The 22,702-nt window shown below is 38.4% G+C and overlaps 1 protein-coding gene across 1 annotated transcript; it reads right to left on the bottom strand.

Moving 5' to 3' along the window:
• Positions 1-11,127: 11,127 nt before the first annotated feature.
• LOC143387114 (olfactory receptor 2H1-like) lies at positions 11,128-12,087 on the bottom strand. Its single transcript, XM_076841751.1, has one exon. It carries the CDS (start codon positions 12,085-12,087, stop codon positions 11,128-11,130), a length of 960 nt encoding a protein of 319 aa, XP_076697866.1.
• Between the last annotated feature and the right edge of the window lie 10,615 nt (positions 12,088-22,702).

Genomic DNA, 22,702 nt, shown 5'->3' with positions numbered 1-22,702 from the left:
GTGACCTAGCTCCCCACATCCTACATACCATGTGCTGACTACCCAGATGCACCCTGACTGCAGACAGAGTGGATAGGAGAAGCCAAGGAGAGACTCAGTTCTGCTCCCACCTGGAGAACAAGATACACTCAGGAGTGAATTCTTGGCATTATACTCCAAAGGCATCTGAGCCTCATCTTTATCCTGCTCAGCAATCTGCAATCTCATCCAGATTATCATCTAGACCAGAAAGAATTCTGCAAAGAATAACTGGCACAGAGAAGTCTTGTAAACACTTTAGTTTTCTCGATGATTTCTGTTCTTCACTGATAGTGTACCTGGAGTGTGGTGAAGATCTGCACAGTGTTGGCAAGTACCGCACGTGATATTTCTTCATGCTGCCTCTTGTGGGTTAAAATTCTTCTTTTCATACCACACACACAAATGCACAAACTTATCTGCACAGATTTGAGAGATGACAGAGAAATATATCTAGATTAAGGCAACAAGGACCAAGTACCAAATACATTGCAGGTGACAGGGAGGTAGATGAATGAATTCATTTATACAAAGTACATACTAACATATTTTTCAGTAGCTGTGGGAAAAAAAAAACATCTAATATTGTATACAATTTTCATTGAAACATTTTTAATTTATCAACCATACCTTTTTGTCCTGATCACAAATCCATTCTCCTTTTCAATAATTTTCACACTTTATACTAAAGGTATATCAGATGTGATGAGGATTTGTGTCCACTGGTAGAAATATAAAAACTACAGTTGTGCAGTCTTTGCAAGTACATTAAGAAGGTCAGGATGTAATAAAGTACTCCTCAGTATTCCTCTGTGGCTGATCAATAGCACTAAGCCATAATTAATAATATAGAAATATATAATTTAGAAAATAATGAATTCCTGTATCTTACAACTCAAGAAATCTTTGCATATTTACATGCAATCTGTGTGCCATACCTTTACTCATGTTAAGCACTATCAAGGGAATTATCAAAAGGGAAATCTCCCCGCTGTCCCTACTTTAGGAGAAAAGCACTTGGAGCCATCCCTCTTATACTTCTGGCATTAAACCCATGCTAACCTCTCCTCCTACTTCTCTTCCTGATGCTCATGCTACCTGACATTTGCTTTATTTATGTCCCCATATTTTGGATTTTATTAGGAAATTTTTAATAATCATTTCACACTTTAAAGGAAGATGTAGTTCTGAACACTCTAAAATTATTGAGGTCAAGGTAAACAAACTAAAGCCAATTTCTTAGATTAAAGAATCTAGGTTCTAAAGTACTCATATTTTGTAGTTCTGCAGGAATGCTTTGAGTGCTTATGAATGTTAGATGGTGATGCATATATTTATTGTATCACATCCATAATCTGAACTTTTCTATGAGACTGATCCATGAAAACAGTAAGTTCTATTCAAAAATGTTTTCAAGTTGTAATTAAATCACATAAGCAAAGAAGAACAACAATTAGGATAATATAATTCAATCTACTTCATGGAGAATTAATTAATTTCTTTTGGAGAAACAAAAACAGTATATGTTTTAGTAGAAATAAACTAGAAACAAAGAAAATGTCTGCAGTTCACATCAGCCTCCAGATCCCAAACACATATTCAATTGTCCATCTCATATTTGCCACAAATGTCTAGAGGTTTTCACCAAGGACTGCTGGAGAGCCCAGAAGTCAGTATAGAAGGGTGGAAACCTACAAGGTTTTTAATATGGATTTATCTCATAACGTAACATCTTCTGAACTTGTCATATGTATTTATTTTCTTACACTCTGTATCATTGTATTATTTTTTCATATTAATCAAATTATATAAAAATACCAATACTTTTCTTCTTTCCAAAACCTCAGCATCTGTGACACCTGTAGTCATATTTGTATCATTGGTAAACACCTGTTGACAAATTTCTGCTTTAAAGAGATTTTACCTTGCAAGTGCACAAGCCCCTGGGCTTGCATGACCTATCATCAGCATGCACTGTGTGTGCTACAGCCATATAGAAGGGACAGAGCCTGTTTGGGAGCTCTTCATCTGTAAATCAGTAGAATACAGAAAGCTAGTGCAGGTGAGTAGTTAGTCAACATAGGCACCAGGCATTAGTTCACTAACCACTGTGTAGGAAGTCATGCACTTGCTACTAAAAGGAGAAAAACATGAATGATACAATATTCAAATCAAGGAATTTGTACCAATGATTGTATTATTGATTACATAGTGATTTAGTAAAAAATAGTATAACACACTGATTTCTAACAGTACACAAAAGTGGAAAAAATTTGAAATTCTACAGAGTTCCCAGAAAAATTATTTTTATCTGAGCCTCCTGTGTAGCCCAATACACAGTATTGGAGAAAATTAAATCAGCATGTCAAGTAGAAAAGGGACTCTGCCTCAAAGTACAAGGAGCATGCTGTGAACAAGGATGTCACTCAGGTGTGAACTTCAGGTTTGTGTCCAGGAGGAACTGGGCTGGGGAGAAACAGAAAGCAGGTAAACTAAATGGGACTACTGGAAAATTCATGCCCATTGTGAAATAAACACCAACCTCCCTGATTCTGACCACCATCCCTGTGATTGCATCCTCCAGTGGAAGGTGGGACGGGTCCAGGTCTGAAGGCGTGTGGTCTGGAGACAGGACCATCCTCTTCCTGGGGCGGTAGCCGGGTGAATGGGGAACAGCAGGAGAGTCTATGTGGTGTCAGGTCACCTCAGTTCTCCACAGACTGGTCCTGTGATCCTGGAATAGAAAACTTTGAATTCTACATGGTTTCCCATGAGTGAAAATTTTTCATGTTCATGGTGTTAAGCACCTCAAGATTATGAACATATTCCAACATAGAAATGTTAAGAAATAATTATAATATGAATTATTATTCATGATTTAAATTGTTAAGTGTTGATACAATGGCAAAATAATGTTGAAATTGTATTTATGGGAGAGGACAAAAGTAACTTATTAATTAGCTAAAGAGAGAATTAAAGAACACACTGTCAAACAGTTGGTTACAGAGGAGAGGAGGTGGGCAACCCTGGAAGTGCTCTGCATGGGAGTCTCAGGAGATCAGGGGAGGCCTGATGGGGAGATGAGGACAAGCCCTACAGGTCAGGCCCAGACCCTGGGCTGCAGACCTCCACACCTGCACTGGGAGATGTACTCTGATCAGAAATGAGTAAACATATCAGAAAACCAAGAGTGAGCTTTCCTCTGCAGGGAAGCAATGGCCAAATAAAAAAAAAAAAAACACCATGCACACCAGTATGTAATGCAATTCTATTGATTACATTTTTGCTTCTCACCTCTTATCTCTTTACCTTCCTAGACAACCAGAATTTCACAGCAATGCCAAACTGACACAGTTACTACATAATCACATAGAGTATAAAGTGTTCACCAAAGATGTGAAATATGGCAAAACATATGATAACCAGTCATTCACAGTATAATAGAGAATGAAAAAAATATTTCCACAAGTAGATGTGTTGACTAAAATATTTCTGGCATATGCATATAATGGTATGTCATTCATCCTTAAGGAATGAACAAATGGTATATGCTACAAGGTGGATGAATCTCAATGATGTTAGGCTAACTTCAGTCAGAATAGAGACCATACACTGAGTGATTTTATTTTTATAAAATTTCAAAAATATGTACATTCAAATATACAGAATATCTGTAGTGTTTTCTAGTGACTGATATTAGGGATAATGTGGGCAATGTGTATAATGGATTAAGGGGTTAATTTGAAGTAAAAATTAAAAAGTAGGGGAGTGAGTGAGAGTTGCTCACCACCCTAAGTGTTAACTGATCGCCATAAACACCCCTCAATCACACTGAGGTGAAGGAGGGCAGAGATGAAAATACACACAGTGAGCACCATCAGTCTCTCCTCAGTGTCAATAGTTTCTCCATAACGACTTAGGGCGATGCCCAGCAGAGGAGTTCCTATGTATCATCCACTGTCCATGCTGGCAAGTGACCAGGTCCTCTATCCTGGGCTCAGGAGGGCTGCTGCCTGGTGGTGGGCTCAGGCCCCCTGATGTCTCTGCAGGCTGATCTCTGGGCTCCAGGGGCCCTGCTTCCACTGGCCAGGCACCAGGTTCACATAAAGCAGTGGTGACTGAGCTCCCCACATCCCACATGTCATTGTGCTGACTGCACAAATTCACCAAGGCTGCACATACATTGGATGGGAAAAGCCAAGGACAGATGGGGTTCTGTTCACAAACAGAGACTAGGAAACACTCAGGAGGGAGTACTTGGCAGAGTAGAGTCCAAATACATACGAAGCCTCATTTTTATTCTACTCAGCAAATTGCAATCCCATCCTTCATTTATCGCTAGTCCAGGGAGTGAAGTGTTAATTATGCAAAAGTAACAGGCACAGAGAAGTCTTGTGAAAACTGTAGTATTTGCAATGATTTCTAGTGCTTCAATAGTAATATGCATGGAGTGTGTGAGAGGTCTGCACAGTGTTTGCAAGTACTGCATGTGATAGTTCTTCATCCTGCCACTTATGGGTTTGAAATTATTTTTTTCAAATTAATTTTTCTTACTATACACAGAACTTGTCATATATATTTACTTTTTATGTATTTTATTATTGTATTTGTCTTCTAATAGTAATACAATTATTTTAAAATTATATTATTTTACAAAACCTGAAGATCTGAAATATTTGTGGCCCTATTTGTATCCTCAGTAATACTTGTTGAGCAAGCACTGATCTAAATAGACTGACATTGCAACTTCACAGGGGCCCAAGGCTTGAATGACCTCATGGTAGCCTACTCTGTATGCTACAAAAATGCAGAAAGGGCAGAACGTGATTAGTAGCTCTTCATCTGTAAATCAGTAGAATGAAGAAGCCAATCTAGGTGAGTTGTCAACAATGCCACCACACATTATTAGTTCATTAACCACTGTGCAGTTTAAGGTCTGGAATAGTAATGCCACCAGCTTCACTTGTTAAGGATTACTTTGACTATTCTGGGTCTCTTATTTTTCCAAATGAATTTCATGACTGCCTTTTCTATTTCTGAGAGGAAAGTCATTGGTATTTTGATTGGGATTGCATTGAATCTGTATACTGCTTTTTGGTAGTATAATCATTTTGACAATATTAATTCTGCCTATCTAAGAACAAGGTAGAGTTTTCCATATTCTAAGGTCTTCTTCAAATTCTTTCTTTAATGTTCTGTAGTTTTTACTGTACAGATGTTTCACCTCTTTCATTAAGTAGATTCTCAAGTATTTTATTATTTTTTGAGGCTATCATAAATGGGGTGGTTTTCCTAGTTTCTCTTTCTGAGGATTTGTCATTGATCTACAGAATGTCTTGGATTTATGAGTGTTGATTTTATATCCTGCTACTTTACTGAATTTATTTATTAGTTTTAGAAAATTTCTGGTGGAATTTTTTGGGTCTACTAGGTATAGAATCATATATCATTGGCAAATAGTGCTAGTTTGAGTTCTTCTTTTCCTATCTGTATGGCTTCATTTCTTTTGTCTGTCTAATTGCTCTGGCTAGATTTTCATGAACTATGTTGGATATAAGTGGTGAAAGAGGGCATCCCTGTCTTGTTTCAGTTTTTAGAGGAAGTGCTTTCAATTTTTTTTCCATTTAGAATGATGTTGGCCTAGGGCTTAACATAGATAGGTTTTACAATGCTGAGATATGTTCCTGTTATCCCTAGTTTTTCTAGTGTTTTGAACATGAAGAGGTGCTGTATGTTGTTAAATGTTTCCTCTGCATCAATTGAGATGATCACATGGTTTTTATCTTTGAGCCTATTGATGTGATGATTACATTTATTGATTTCCATATGTCAAACTAACCTTGCATCCTTGGGATGAACCCTACTTGATCTTGGTGTACTATCTTTTTAATAGTTTTTGTATTCAACTTGCCAGAATTTTATTGAGAATTTTTGCATCTATATTCATTAGTGACATTTATCTGAAGTTTTCTTTCTTTGGTATATCTTCGTCTGGATTTGGAATCCGGGTGATATTAGCATCATAGAATGAGTTTGAAAGTGTTCCCTTTTTTCTATTTCATTAAATACTTTGAGGAGTATTGGTGTTAGTTCTTCTGTAAAGGTCTTGTAGAACTCAGCTGTGTGTCCATCTAGTCCTGGGCTTTTCTTGGTTGGTAGGCTTCTGATGGTGTCCTCTATTTCCTTGCTTAAAATTGATCTGTTTAAATTGTCTATATCATCCTGACTTAGTTTGGGCATAGCATAAGCCTCAAGAAATTTGTGAATGCCTTCAATATTTTCTATTTTATTGGAGTACAAATTTTCAAAATAATTTCTAATTATCTTCTATAGTTCTATAGTGTCTGTCCTGATATTTTCTTTTTCATCACATATTTTAGTGATTTGAGTTTTCTCTCTCCTCTTTGTCAGCATAGCTAAGGGTCTGTCAATTTTATTATTTTTTCAAAGAACCAATTTTGGTTTTATCAATTTTTTCAATTGTTTAAATTTCATTGATTTCAGCTCTGATTTTAATTATTTACCATCTTCTACTGCTTTGGGGGGATGATTTGTTCTTCTTTTTCTAGGGCTTTGAGATGTAATGTTAAGTCATTTATTTGTTGACTTTTTCTTATTTGAAGGAATAAACTCCATGCAATGAACTTTCCTCTTAGAACTGCCTTCATAGTGTCCCAGAGATTTCTATATATTGTATCAGTGTTCTCATTTACCTCTAAGAATTTTTTAATCTCCTCCTTGATATCTTTTGCAACCCATTGTTAATTCAATTGCATATTATTTAGTTTCCAAGTGATGAAATAGCTTTTATTTTATATTTTATTATTGATTTCTAATTTTATTCTATTATGATCTGATATAATTCAGGGCAGTATCTCTACTTTTTTGTATTTGCTAAGAGTTGCTCTGTGGCATAATATATAATCTATTGTAAAGAAGGAACTATGTGCTTCTGAGAAGAAAGTGTATTCGCTCCTTGATGAATAATATACTCTATATATGTCAATTATGTCTAAGTTAATGATTATATTATTGAATTCTATAGTTTCTTTGTTCAGCTTTTGTTTGAAAGATCTATCCAGTGGTGAAAGAGATGTGTTAGAGTCTCCCAGATTTATTGTGTTGTGGTCTATTTGACTCTTGAACTTGAGAAGAGTTTGACTGATAAACACAAATGCTCCATTTTGGGTGGCATATATATTTATAATTGTTATATATTTTTGATGTATGTTCCCCTTAAGCAGTATGAAATGTCCATCTTTATTCCTTTTGATTAACTTTGGCTTGAAGTTATTTTGTTTGAGACAAGGATGGAAATCGCTGCTTGTTTATACAGACCATGTGAATAATACATTTTACCTCAAACTTTCATTTTCAGTCTGTGGATGTCTTTTCCTATGAGATGAGTCTCTTGAAGGAAACATATTATTGGGTCTTTTTTTTTAATCCAATCTACCAGTCTAAGACTTTTGATTGGTGAGCTTAGGCCATTAATATTCAGAGTTATTATTGAGACATGATTTGTATTTCTGGTCAATCTTATTTATTTAAATTGACTTGGTTTCTCCTTTGGTTTGTGTTTCCTTTATTATAGTTCTTCCCTTTGCAGATTTTTATTGTTGTTTTTTATTTCCTCCTTGTAGAATATTCTGCCAAGAATTTTCTATAGTGCAGGCTTTCTTGGTGTAAATTCTTTTAGCTTTTGTTTATCATGGAAAGTTTCTATTTTGTCATCAAATATGAAGCTTAATTTTGCTGGCTATAAGATTCTTGATTGGCATCCATTATCTTTTAGAACTTGGTATGTGTGTTGTTCCAGGATCTCCGTCCACTCCAGCGCTCTGTGGCCCAGCAACCCAGAGAGAGAGAGGCACCCCTTGCTAGGTTTCTTTTTTACCAAAGTGTGGCTCCACAGCCCTACATCAGGGTAAATATAGGCTTGAGGGTGCCATCACCATGAAACTGGAATATCACTGCTTCTATCAAGGGACAACAATAAGGACCTGGTAAGATATCACCAAGGTCCCTGTGGTCCTGGTTGCACCAGAGTTATCTCTACTAGGGTTGGTAGCAGTTATCCTGTTGCTGAGGTGACAGGGAGTCTTGCATGGGTTTACCTATCTCTTATTTCTTCTTCTAACAACAAACTTCTTATGATTACCCTCTAATTAGTCATATAATCTAATACCTCCATACTCTCACATCCTACCTCATAAACATCTCAGCCAAACCCCCAGGCCCCCCTTCTACAATTAGAAACTGCAAACCATTACATAAACCTATTGACTATATGGTATAAGATAACCAAACTCATTTATAATTATAGTGACAAAAGTGTAAATGTAAAAATGGAAGCTAACTGATCTATGGCTGCATGTTGGGTACAGTGAGTGCTGTGATATTGATCTCCCCCTTAAAGGTGAGGTATTGGTAACCTATAGAGACATTATAAGACAATAGGGCAGAAACTGTAATACATTCGATCTACGCTGCAAGAGAGGAAGTCACATAGACATCATGAAAACACAAGGGAGGAAAGTGCCCCAACAAACCAAGATACTACAATAATAGAATCCATAGATAGCACCATAGATGATGTATCAGAGAAGGAGTTTGGAATATACATAACTAAAATGATCTGGGAATTAAAGAACAACTTAAGTGAGCAGTTACAGGCAAAAATTGATCACTCCAACAAAGAGATAAGAGAGAAAATACATGCAACCATCAATCACACCAACAAAGAGATAAGAGAGCAAATACAGGTAGCAAGAGATTACTTCAAGAAAGAGATAGAGATTCTGAAAAACAAAAAAACAAACAGAAAGTATTGAAATGAAAGCAACAATAAGCCAAATAAAAACACAATAGAGAGCATCAACAACAGACTAGATCACTTGGAAGACAGAACCTCAGAAAATAAAGAAAAAATATACAATCTTGAAAATTGGCCTCACAGTGAAGATGGTAAAAAAAAACCATGAACAGAATACTCAAGAATTATGAGATACCATCAAAAGACCAAATTTAAGATTTATTTAGAGAGAGGAAGGTTCAGAGATTCAAATCAAAGGAATGCACAATCTCTTCAAAGAAATAACAGCAGAAAATTTCCCAAGCATAAAAATGAATTAGAAAATCAAATACAAGAGGCCAAATGTACAAAATTACAATATATCTACACCAAGAAACATTACAATGAAAATGCCCAGCCTACAGAATAAGGATAGAATTTTAGAGGCCACAAGAGAAAAAAAATGAAATTACATATAAGGACGACCAATTCAGATCACAGCAGATTTTTCAACCCAGATCCTCAAAGGCAGGATATCCTGGAACAACATATTATCAGTTTCTAACTTGATTTAGTTTCTCCTTTGATTGGCATTTTCTTTAGTGTATTTCTGCCCTATGCTGGTTTTCACTTTTTTTATTTCATCCTCATGGTATATTTTGCTGAGAATATTCTGTAGTGCAGGCTTTCTAGTTGTGTATTATTTTAACTTTTGTTTATCATGGGCAGTTTTTATTTTATCTTCACATCTGAAGCTTAATTGTTTTGGATATAAGATTCTTGCTGGCATCCATTTTCTTTTGGAGTTGGTATATGTTGTTCCAGGAGCTCCTAGCATTGAGGGTGTGGGTTGAGAAATTAAATGAGATCCAAAATAGTTTCCCCATAGGTAATCTCATAATTTTCTCTTGCGGCTATTAAAATTTTATCCTAATTCTCTGTGTTAGGCATTTGTGCATTCATGTAGGTCTGTTGTAATTTTGTTCATTTGGGGATCCTGAAAGACTCTTGTATTTTACTTTCCATTTCATTTCTCGTTTGAGGAAATTTTCTGTATTATTTCACTGAAAAGATCATGCATTCCTTTGACTTGTATATCTGTGCCTTCTTCTATACTGATAAATCTTACATTTTGTTTTTTCATATTTTCCCATAATTCTTGGAATTTTGGTTTGTGGTTTCTTAGCATCATCTCTTTGTGGTCAACTTTATTTTCAAGTGCCGCAGTCTGGCTGGGCACAAAATAACCGAGCCGCCATGAGGCACTTGTAGGTTCAAAACAGGAACTCCTTTATTGCCCAAATGCCCATGAATGCCACCCACAGGGCCCTTCCAGGAACACCACCAACCAGAAATCCCTCCTCAGGAACTTCTCCAACAAATGTGAACTCCCCAGACATCCCTGCAAGAACTCCAAAGTAGCGGGTGCCAGAGGCAAACATCAGGGATCTAATATACAATTGAATACACAGCTTAACATAACCATCATCATCTCAATGGCTCGCTGGCATCACCTCTCAACCACTCCCTTCTGGCAAAAATGCCATGCATCCTTCCAACTCGGCTGTGGCTCTCAGCATTCAAGATTATAGAATTTTCTTTTTTTTTTTTTTTGAATTTTTTAACATATATTTTTTTAGTTTTCGGCAGACACAACATCTTTGTTTGTATGTGGTGCTAAGGATCGAACCCGGGCCACATGCATGCCAGGGGAGCACGCTACCACTTGAGCCACATCCCCAGCCCAAGAGATTATAGAATTTCTGTTTGATTTCATTTCATAATCTGTCTTTATTGAAGTTATATTTTACCTCCTAAAATTTGCCTCTGATTTCACTCTTTCCATCATACTTTATGTGACAGATCAGCTTAACTACACACATTCTGAACTTCTCTGATATTTCTTCCACTGTTTCGTCAATGGATTTTATTGTTCTAGCATCTTTCTTTCTCTGGGGCACTTTGTTCCCTTGTTTTTTCATGTTGTTCATGTGGCTTCTCATACTGTGGATCTGAGGCAGCACAGTTTCTACCCTATAGACTTATATTGTCCCCTAAAGTCTTCAATATCTCACCTTTAAGAAGGAGATCAATATTAACAGCACCCAATGCAAACAATATATAGCCTTAAACTTAATAGCTCTTACTAAACATCCACAGTTTTGTCACAAAAAACAGAAATGGTGTGATCAATTGTAGTTTAACATATAAATAGTATGTTTGCAAAAGGGTTTACACCTCTTTTGCAGAGAGATTCTGTTTAGGAGACTGTGTGCATGTCATTAATAAGCTTCCTTTTTGATTCAAATCCTCCACTATTTGCTTTTCCTTGGGCTCACCCACTTTCCCAGCTGTCTCAGCCAAGCGTCCTGTACCTCTTGGTTCCTCAGGGTGTAGATGAGAGGGTTCAACAAGGGTGTGACCACAGTGTAGAAGAAGGTGAAAAACTTGCTATTCTTTGAAGCAAAGTTGCTCTTAGGGTCAGTGTACACCATGGCCACTGTCCCATAAAACATGAAGACCACGAGGAGGTTAGAGGAGCAGGTGGAAATGGCTTTCTTCCTTCCTTCCTCTGACTTTATGCTCCTCACAGCCTGAGCTATGCAGCCATAGGAAGCCAGGATCAGCCCCACAGGGACCATGGTGAAGATGACAGCTGTGATGGTCATCTGCCACTCATTGGCAGTGGTGTCTCCACAGGCAAGGCACATGAGGACAGGCACCTCACACAGAAAGCCATCCAGGAGGTGATGGTGGCAGAAGGGCAACTGGAAGGTGGTGAAAGATTGGAACAGAGACACTATCAGACCAGACAGCCAGGCTAGGAAAACCAGCTTCCAACAGAGTGGACGGTGCATGAGGACAGTGTAGCGCAGGGGCTGGCAGACAGCAATGTAGCGGTCAAAGGCCATCTCCACCAGCAGCATGCCTTCTGTGGCTCCAACACAGAGGAACACACTCAGCTGGATGACACACCCTGTGTAGGTGATGCTCTTGTCTGCCCCCCACAGGTGAGACAACATCTGGGGCACAGAGGCTGTGGTTAAGCAGAGATCCAAGAAGGAAAGATTGCCAAGAAAGAAGTACATGGGGGTGTGGAGATGGGGGTCCATGCAGGACAGCAGGATGATGCTGGAGTTGCCGAGGATGGTCACAGAGAACAAGAGGATCACAACCCAGAAGAGCATCCTTTCCAGCTGGGGCCACTCAGAGATCCCAAGCAGGACGAAGCCCACAGGGAAGCTCTGGTTGATCCTCCTTGTGGTTTTTGGCATCAGGGCTCGAACATAATGGTAAGCAAAATTTTGTGTATAAAATTTGGAGAAAGACTCTACTGCCATTTATTTGGAGAGGATAATTGGATGCAATGACTTTCTTATAAATTTCTGTTTAAAGGTGGTTTTGCAACACTTCTTGTAACTGTTCTGTAAAATCTGCAGACCCTGCATTCCCAGATGAAAACCTTACATGGTCACCTTAGAATACTTACACACTCCTTCCAGATTATACACTCAGCCATGCTTATACATGGAATTAAAAGTGGAAAAAGCTTAACTTTCATTTATCTATGTTTTCTTCCAAAAGAAGCAGATATTATTTAGCATTATTTGGTGATATTAATAGAAATGCATGGGCTATAGATTATCCCAGAACCAATAGTCCTGTGCCCCCAGTGTAATCTTCAGTACCGTTCTCTGAGTGATTAAAGCAGTACCTGGGCATAGAAGAGATACCAGTGTTTAAGGAGTGTAAAGTGGGTTGGGCACCACTTCCTTGGCCTTAAGCAACTTAAATTAAAGAACCAAGCATAGCAACCCCATTACTGTTCTTACCTGATGAATGGCTACAACAACCATTGCCATAGAGGATTCTGTTCCAGAAGAAAGGGGGCGACAGGTTCCTTCCAGAAACAAGTGCTGACATTCCCAGAACTGGTGAAACTGAAATCACTATAACTGCTGTTTGATTCTACCCTATACCTGTCCATCATCGTAATCCTCAAAAACCAACTAGGAATAACATATAAATATCAAGAAATTACCATTCCTGAAAAATAGAGATAGACCGGGTGCAGGGAGCTCAAGTGACTTCAAATCCAGCCTTGGCTATTTCTTGAGGGTTAAGCAACTCAGTGAGTCCCTGTCTCCAAACAAAAAATAAAAAAGAGCTGGGTATGTGGTTCAGTGGTTAAGTGCTCTTGGGTCCAATCCCAAGTACCAAAACAGAGAGAGAGAGAGAGAGAGAGAGAGAGAGAGAGAGAGAGAGAGAAATTTTTCTACTTGGCAAGGTGGAAAAGGTTTGGCAGAGGCATTGGTTAAATAAACTAACTAGGTCACAGAACTTAGCACCAGAATACTGATTTTTTTTTTTTTTTGTCTTCCCAGAAATGTAAAAATCTTCCAAAGAAATCAGGAACGTGAGAGGCAGAGGACATAAAACTTGGTTTAGGTGAAAGGGAATTGTAGTTGTTCATTTGGAAATTAGCCTTTGAATGTGGCCAAATAGTGTAAAATCTTATGGAACATTCTAGAAACCTATCACTATTCTTCAGTAATTGATTCTCATGAGCCAGGTGCTTTGCTCTGATCGGTGGACATACTGCAAACAAGAGATGAAATTCTTGCTTTGGTGCAGCTCAGAAGTCCATGGAGAAAGTAAGTACATTGATGAACAAATAAATCATAAGCGTCCCATTTTTTGAAACAATGTGTTCTACAAAAGCAAACAAGGCTGGCTGTCATAACTGCAGATGGTGGTGAAGGGGGCTAGAAGTGGAGATGGCTGCTGCCATGAGGACTGGAAGCCAAGCACTGAACAGGGCACAGCCTGAGAGCCCAGCAAGGAGGGCAAGGGTGCAGGAGCAGAGACCACAGGCCTGCAGCTGAACTCGCCCCTCTCCTGGGGTGCCCACCACGTCTCAGGACTGACCTGCACTGTGTTATGTTAGGAGTTCCCCCTCCTCCGGGTGCCCCATCCCCTGAGTCTCACGTGACCACTTACTTATGCTGACTCTGGCACTGGACTCTGGCACTGGACTAGAGCTTGCAGGTTATGCACTGGGATTTGACTTTTGAAACGACTTCAACAGGTTCTGGTTCTTCATACAAAAGGAAAAAGTAAGTTGAGGTCAGTGATATTATGTGTTTACTTTTAAAAAAATGTATTGAATTATATTTGTAAAAGATTATATGCTTTCTTTATAAATGAATTTTGTGAATACTACAAATAAAGATACATTAAAAAGAAGCAATAAAATCAACTGTAATCCCACTGTAACTTCAATAAAATATTTACTATAGAGGTTTGATTTCTTATTTTCATAATACATTTTATTAGATGTGATGTGTAAATATACGTCACTGTTTTTCATAAAGGATGCCAGATATGGATTAGAATCCCAAGTCCAGGAGCATTACAGTTGTGCATGCAGCCTCATGTCTTTAAACTCCTTCATAAGTGTCAATCCTTGAGTGTGATTCAGAGCTTCATACTACTTGACCTTAGTGCCAGACTTTGTGTAATTATTTTAATCATATTTTGGATGTATTTTCTATTCTTTTTTTTTTTATCTAAACACTGAGAAAAATATCGGTGTAAATAATTCCTCCATTCTTGCCATGAGTGCATTTTTTATGAGAGCAACCCATCTCTTTCCAAAATCTATAATGACAGAGCTTCCAAGCAGGGATGGGAGATGCCCTCCCCCTGCCCCACGTGCAGGGTTGATTTTTACCTAACTCATCACACCACCAATAAATAACCTCTGTATCTCCTCTCTGTAATTCAGAACTAAGATGGTAAGGCCCTCGTGGGCATGTGATTTACATTTTCATTACAAATCTATTATTTTGTATTCAGGATCATCTGTGAATTCTTCCTCACTAAAATAAAATATTTATGATTCTATTTAAATTTATGTAGTTTATTTTTCTAAAGTTAATAGTACTCATTCCCTGATAATAGGAATTAACCTTTGAGCTTATACCTATATTTAAATATGTTTTAGCTTATTTGATATTTTAGCCTTCATGCTTAGCCTTGGATTATTATATAAACAACACAAATCCCCAATTAAAATCATTTAATATTGTTTACCATCCTTTCTTCTTCTATGTGATTTTTTTTTCTTTCTTCATTTTTATTGGTATTTCATTCATTGCCTTTTTTATAGTTTAGGTAAATTTTTACCAAGGCATTTGTGTCCTTGTTTTCTAATATCACTTTCTGCACCTAAAGTTTAAATCAATTGGATTTTGAAATGTTGAAAATGAAATGCAAATGCAATTCCTAACTTATTAAATATTCAGAGTACTTCACTGAGACCCCTCTTTCATCTCACTGAAACAATGGCCATTTTGCACTGGTATTTTCCAAAAGCCACTATTGTCCAGGTTAAGGCCCCAAACTACCTCATCTGCTGAGGGAGAATCTGCCCTGCTCCTGCCTCCCTCTGGAATTGTCAGATTTGGGCTCAAGAACACCTCAGCTGTTACATCAAGTTATCTTACATAAAGAAACGTGTGCATTTCAATTCTAACTAGGTATAGTTTTACTATGACTGATTGTGATTCTTTCGAGCACATGTAAAGTGAAGAAATGTGTGATAATTAATCACTAGGCTTGTTGACAGTGATGCTTCACTAAATAATCCTCCACCTCACTTCACACCTCTCAATACGAGGTGTTTTAAGTTCATTGCTGTGGTGTGGAAATGAAAATGTGCTAAGAGATTTCTGCAACAGTAGTGAAAACAGATGTGTGTGAGTGTGTGTGTGTGTGTGTGTGTGTGTGTGTGCCTGTGTGTGGGTGTGTGTGTGCTGTAGCATGAAAAATCTACAACACAAACATGATATTCTTGAGGTTGATAATTTGTGTGTTTTTAATATATTCTGCTCCACAGTTGCACATAGCTTCAATCCCCTTCAAGTCTGAGACCTGTTATGCCTTCTGAGCCTTTTCTAGTTTTATTTATTCTATTGTCATATCTACTTTCTATCTCACAAAATCAGCAGCTTACAAGTGAGGAAGCAGGTCAGCAACAGAGCTGGGCAAAGCAGGGTCCAGACCAGGCATCACCTGCAGACCTACCTGTCTTGAGACTTCTCTCAGCCCTGAATATCTCTGTATTTAAATACAAGGAGGGCACAGACAATAGCAGTTGGGAAGTAAAAGGGCAACAACTTTTTTTTTTCCATAAAGAAAGAAAGTGATTAGAAGAAACTGTCTCTAGGGCATTGTTCCTCAAAGTAATTAGTGGCCAGTCCCAAGATGTGGCAAGTTGAAAGAATGAAAATAAAATAAAATGAATTAAATGTTTCCCTTGTCTTCAGTGAATAAATTCCCTACTTCATCAACTGTTATCACTTGACTGTTTAAATTCATTGCCATGAACACTGATCAATTAGTTTAGTGATTATATCTTCTAAAGGTTGCAAGAGGGCATGGTTTATTACTCATGACATCAGGTTCACTGAATGCCTGCTGCAACCCACCCTGCAACACCTGTGAAGACAGAACAGAGACAGGAGACAGCCAAAAAAGGCCAAACAGCTTTGTTGCCTGTCTGACCTTAATTGCAAGTATTATTCCAAAACTAAAACAGAGATATTGGACAATTCAAAGAAAAGTTACATCAGACAGAATCACATTTTAATATGAGGGTTGGGATGCTTAATGACAAAGTAGAAGATGAAGACAAAGAGGTTCATCCCAGACAACCTAAGCAGACAATTAAATTTATTTTTAGATATCTTTTGAAACCATTAAAATATATTGACTTCTTGATTTGTTTTGTAGCAATTTTGCTATTACTCTGTAGAGATGATACTTGTTTTGTGTATTTATTTTGTATCCTTATTTCTTCTTGAATTTGTTTATTATTTCTAACAGTTTTTGGTGGAGTTCATCAATTATCCTGGGAATCATCCATAACATAGCAGGTGTAGCAGGCACAAACTCATCTCAAAAAAATATTCTGAATACAGACCTTGATGGCTTGGAATAAAAACATTCTTCTTTTAAGTTTAAGATACTTCAGTGTAAGAAACATCCTGATCAAATGTAAAAAAGTTGAAGGAAATGTGAGAAGAAAGTCAACAACAGCATGATTGTGGGAGACCAACCTTGTATGTGACTGAGTCACTTTCTGGCTGAGTGATTGAGGCATTTGGCAGCAGCCATGCCAGACTGCCCTGCCCTTTGTGGGTTCCAGGGACATTGTCTTGCTACAGCCCCATGGGTGGAGCTATGCTCACCTGTTCCTTTGTAATATAACCCCTTGCCCTGTTTAGGATAGAGTGTTCCATGGAAATGCCTTTGTGTGTCCCCTTATCTTACTGTGCCCTTGGGTGTGGCCTACCAGGTGTCAGTCAACCTGCTGACAGTGGGCATCATGAAGCTAGACTCAGCCCTCTGAAACCTGACCCCTTGCCTCACTTGAATAGCTTCTTCTCAATAAAAGTGTTCAGAGCATTCTCTCTCTCCCTCTCTCTCTCTCTTTCTCTCTCTCTCTCTCTCTTCTTCTGAAGACCCTTATAGTCAAAGGAGCTGTCACAGCGACCCCAATGAAAAAGGTATTTGTATCTCTTGTGTGGTTATTTTGAACAGCCCAGTTAGCCCAGTTCCCCTGGAATGACCCATGAGTGTTTTGGTCATGAACAAAACCCAGCAATTGGAGTCCCTGGGTGGACAAAAAGATCTAAGCGCTTAAGCCCCTGGGGAAAAAGCCTCACATGATAGAAAATTAGAATCAGAATTGATGATAAAAATAATTTTCTTTAAAGAAAAATGTAATATTTGGTGATGCTATTGTGAAATAGAACTCAAATATTATGTATGAGGTATCCAAGGAGAAATATAAAACAAAAATTGAAGCTAACATTGTAAGTCAGCAAACTTGGGGTTTCAAATAAAAGAGAAAAAATAAAATTATGTAAAGAATAACTTAAAATGTAGAAACTGCTGCAGATGTTTAATAATTTGAAAAAGACTACTTAAAATCTTGAGTTAAATAAGACAAAATTCAAAATATTAAAAGAGAAATAATTAATTTGGAAGACAAAAAAATTAAGATAAAATATAATTAATAAATTTGAAAATATAAATGAATAGAAAGAGAAATTCAAACAAAAGTATAATTCAAAATTCTAAACCACATTGCTTGCCTCAGGATACACCGACAGGCCACGGTTTGTGTGCTCACATTAGAATTCTTTGTAGTAAACCATGCCAAACTGAATGAAATTCTTACTGAATCTTGGTTTGGATTTCATTGAGATTTGGGACATTTAGAAGATGTCTATCACTCTTTGGCTTTGGATCCTGCCAGAGGTCCTGGGGCACAAGAACTGCTCCCCTAGGTGCTATGGACATACTGCCACTGGTATTCTTGAGACAGGGTCTTGCTAAGTTGCTCAGGTCCATACTTAGTTACCCAGGTTTTCCATGAACTTGTGATCCTCCTGCCTCAGCCTCACACTGAAATTACAGGTACTTGCCAACCTGTCCAGCCTTTCCCCCATTTTCAAGTGGAACAGTCTCAGGAACAAGCAGGTAAAGGAAGCTGTGGAAACAGAAATGCAAAGAGAGTAGTTCTCAGGGAAATTATAAAGCTGCCTGTCAGCATTTGCCTAACTTTACTGTTAAGATATATGATTAGATGAAGGTCTTCAAATCTGGGCTTTGCAAGTTACACTGCCTACCCTGGTATCACTTAATTAAGACCCATGAAAGTTTTAATATAATAATTTTGTGATTTACACTATTATTTCTATTCAACCTTCATAAAATGACATTAGGTTGAACTGTAGAAAAAGAGAAAGCAGTAACATATTTAAGACTTACTCCACATATGAGACTACCTGCTGAGCTATGAAACAGCATCCACATTTTGGCAGTAATACATTTTATCCCAGGCACAAATATAAATAATAAAGACCATTCTGAGTAAAAGGTGTTTTTTCTCTGTGTCCCTCTGCATGTGAGAGGATACAAATGTATAAATTCAAATGGAAACTCTTGGGAGAGCAGCCAGGAGGTCTCTCGGGGACTCAGAAACTTGACACAGAAACCACTGACCATGCCTGTGGTGCATGGTGGCCATGACTCTGAGTATGATCAGGGAGATGCATGGAGCAGATGGGCTGCTATTGAATGCCAGGATCAGTATGGCTCCAGCCTCTGCTGAGAAAACCCTGTTTTCACACTGTGCTTGCTGTAGATTAGAGACTTAATGCATCCCTCTAAAGAAAAAGCCCACAGGACAACTGGATTTGCTTTAGCCTTGAGCACAGGCCTCCCACCTCCACAGAGGCCATCGTGCCAAGGAGGGGCAGGCCCCCAACTCACTTCCCCTTCACTCTGGAGAATGTTTGATGAAGGTTGTGTTCATGAGGACTCTGCATCTGGCTCTGCCCTGAATGATGCTGCTGGCCTCTCTGAGGTCCTGAGGGATGGGAGGAAAAACAATTCCAATAGTCCAGGGACAGTCCAAGGCCAAAAAGGACAGGATTCCATGGAAGGTCATAGTGTTCCTCTCCCTCCATGGTGAGCACTATGATTCCCGGACCCCTCTGGGGCTCCAAGAAGCAGATTCCTCTTCTTCATTATTCTTAACTTTCTTTCCTGATTTCTTAATAATTCCTTCTCATAAATATAAAAACAGAGGAGTCCTTTTTATCTGGGATCCCTCGCCTATAGAACACTGCTGATGGATTGAAGAGAAGGTGTCCATCCACATCATTCTTTCTCCATTAAACTTCTTTCTAGGCATCTGACTTAGTATTCTTTTATAATACATTTTGCATTTTGTACTTTCTTCCTAGACAAAGGGAAGATTATACTAGAAATGATAGTTAACCTGGGAAAGCTAGACGGATCACCAGTACACCTGAGATTGTTCTTATTTTAGAAACTACATTGTTCTGATGACCAACACCAGGTCTTGTTCACTATGTCTCACATGAAATGTCCATAAAGGAGTGGAGGCTGCTGGCCTTGGCCCAGGATCTGCTGAAGATCCTGAATGAGACAAGGAGACGATGCTCACGGGTCATTCTGTGACAGTCCTTTATTAGGCTTCCCTCTGTGGCTCATCATAATCAGTGTTCCTTCCATGTGCTGGGCTCTGGGTCTTAGTTTGGTCTGTACCAATACAAGTACAAAAGGTTAAACATTCCTTTGTAATTTTTGAATTTTGAGGAATGTAGGATCACCCTCTAGCTGTACAATGGTGACCAAGTCAAATACTGAATCCTGTTCCTGGACATTTCCCTTCTTTTCATTGTCTATGGGACTCAAAGTCAAATAAGGTGCATAGACATAATAAGTAATGTTGTCTCTACTGCAGATGAAGTCACTTACATTGTACTCTTTTCCTAGCCTCGGAGCCCCCTAGGACCATAAAGTATGCCTGCTTATTGGGTGTTTCAATCTCACAGACCTAGTGGCCTAAAGACCAAGGTGGCCATCATTCCTATGGCTATAGATACAGGGTCTTTTTCTCTCATTTTCTGGATCAACACAGATTTATTTTCTTCCTTATTTTTTCTTTAGGACAGGCACAAGGTGGGGGATGAGGAGTTAAAGACAATATGGAAAATGGCAGCACAATGTGGGGTCAAATGCATGGAGTTCTACATACAAAGCATACATTAAGGGCATCTGAGTGGCAAACCATCCCCCATGCTAGGTGTGTGAGCGGCAAACCTCTTAACCCATAGGCACAGACCTGGGCATGAGGCATGAGGCCCTGTGTTGCAGTCCCTGTTCTTACTCCAAGGCCTGCTCCTCAATTGGTCACTGCAATGACAGTTGGCCAAAACTTGTGTTGGTGTTGGCATGTAATCTGCTTGGCTACTGCCTGAGTATATATACATGGTAACTGCAAATAAAATCAGACCTGCTTCCTGCTTGGTCTCTGGAGGTCTTCAATAGTGACTCCACAGCCACATTCTCCTCTACCCTGTTCTGTGAACCTCCTCACTGGAGAAGAGAGTGACCACAAAGTACAAGAAAAGAAGATTACATAATTATTGCTTTGATCAGAATATAGACTAACATTCTCAATAAAACCTAGCAAAAAAGTCCAGCCACACATCAGATGGATTATAGACCACATTCATGTGTACTTTCTCCCAGGATGCAAAGAAGCCCCTATAGAAGATCACCATCAAATCCCACATTGTGTTAAAAGAGCAAAGGGAAAATCATCTATCAGTGGACATGGATTTTTTAACTGCTGGTGTATATATATAATGGACTCTTATCCATTGACTTAAAGAAATGAAATAGTGGTAAATGCCACACTGTGGACTAATTTTGAAAACACCAAGCAGAGTTAAGACATAAAAGCAACACATATTGAATTATTGTAGTCAAACAAAAAATCTAGGACATATAAATTAAAAACTGGAGATTATACACAGTGGTTTCCAGTGACTGTAATTAATGATAAGCAGATATAGTGTGTGTAATATATTAGATGGTTCATTTGAAGAAATAGAAATATTTGGTAACAAGATATAGTTGGATGTTGTGCAATTTTGAAATATAGTATATAACACTGAATTGATAACCATGGACTGTTACCAATGTTAACTTTATATCATGAGGATTTCATCTCAAAGATAAGAAATGATGCTGCTGACCTGGAGATACTGTTAGAGGTTTCCCACTTAGAAAGAGTTGCCCATCACCCTTATTGTTAACTGATCCCTTGTAAACACCCCACACTCACACTGAGGTAAAGGAGGGCAGAGACTAAAACTCACAGTGAGCACCATCAGTCTCTCCTCAGTGTTACTTGATTTCCAATAATGACTTTGGGCTATGCTCAGCAGAGGAGTTCCACTGTAATATCCACTGCCCACCCTGGCACATGGTCAGGTCCTATCTCTTGGGCTTTGGAGGTGCTGCTGCCTGGTGATGTGCTCAGGCCTCCTGCTGTCTCTGCAGGCTGAGCTCTGGGCTCCCAGGGGCCCTGCTCCCACTGGCCAGGCACTAGGTTCACATAAAGCAGAGATGACTGAGCTCCCCAAATCCCACATGGTACAGAGCTGGCTGGACTGACCCATCTGGCTGCAGACACAGTGGATGGGAGATGCCAAAGAGAGACAGAGTTCTGCTCCCAGGTCGAAAACAGGTGAAACTCAGGAGTGAGTACTTGGCAATTAGAGTCCAAACTCATTTGAGCCTCATTTTGATGCTGCTCAGCAAATTTCCATCTCATTAATATTGTGAGGTATCCCAGGAAATGCTTGGTTAAATTGTGCAAGAATAACAGGCACAGAGAAGTCTTGTAAACAGTGTAGTATTTGCTATACTTTCTACTGCTATATCTATAGAATATAGAATGTAAGCTGTCCCCACTTAGAGAGGGAAGCACTTGGAGAAGTCTCTCTACATACTTCTGGCATTAAACATTTGCTAACATTTCCTTGGACTTATTTTTTGAACCCTCAAAATATCTGTTCTTGGTTTTCTTCTTTTTTTTATGTCCCCAACTTTTGTGTTTTCCAAGGGAATTTCAATAAGAATTTTTCACCCATTAAAGGAGAATGTAGTTCTGAACACTCTAAAAATATGGAGGTCAAACTACAAAAATTAAAGCCTATTTCTTATTTCTCAAAATCTAGGTTCATAAAGTAATAATATTTTGGAGATCTTCAGAATATGCTGAGGACCTATGAAAGTTAGGTGGTGATTCATATATTTACTCTATCACATACATACTCTGAAGTTTTCTAGGAGACTCACCCATGAGAAAATTAAGTTAAATTTAGAGAAGTTTTCAAGTTGTAGTTAAACCACATAAGCAAAAAAGGACATCAAATAAGTTGATATAATGCAAAATACTTACTAGAGAAATTACTAAATTCTGTTGCAAAAACA

This window comes from Callospermophilus lateralis, unplaced genomic scaffold (assembly GCF_048772815.1).
Source record: "Callospermophilus lateralis isolate mCalLat2 unplaced genomic scaffold, mCalLat2.hap1 Scaffold_1734, whole genome shotgun sequence".
NCBI lineage: Eukaryota > Metazoa > Chordata > Mammalia > Rodentia > Sciuridae > Callospermophilus > Callospermophilus lateralis.
The sequence above is the reverse complement of the archived record's forward strand: the minus strand, read 5'-3'. Positions and strand labels throughout refer to the sequence as shown.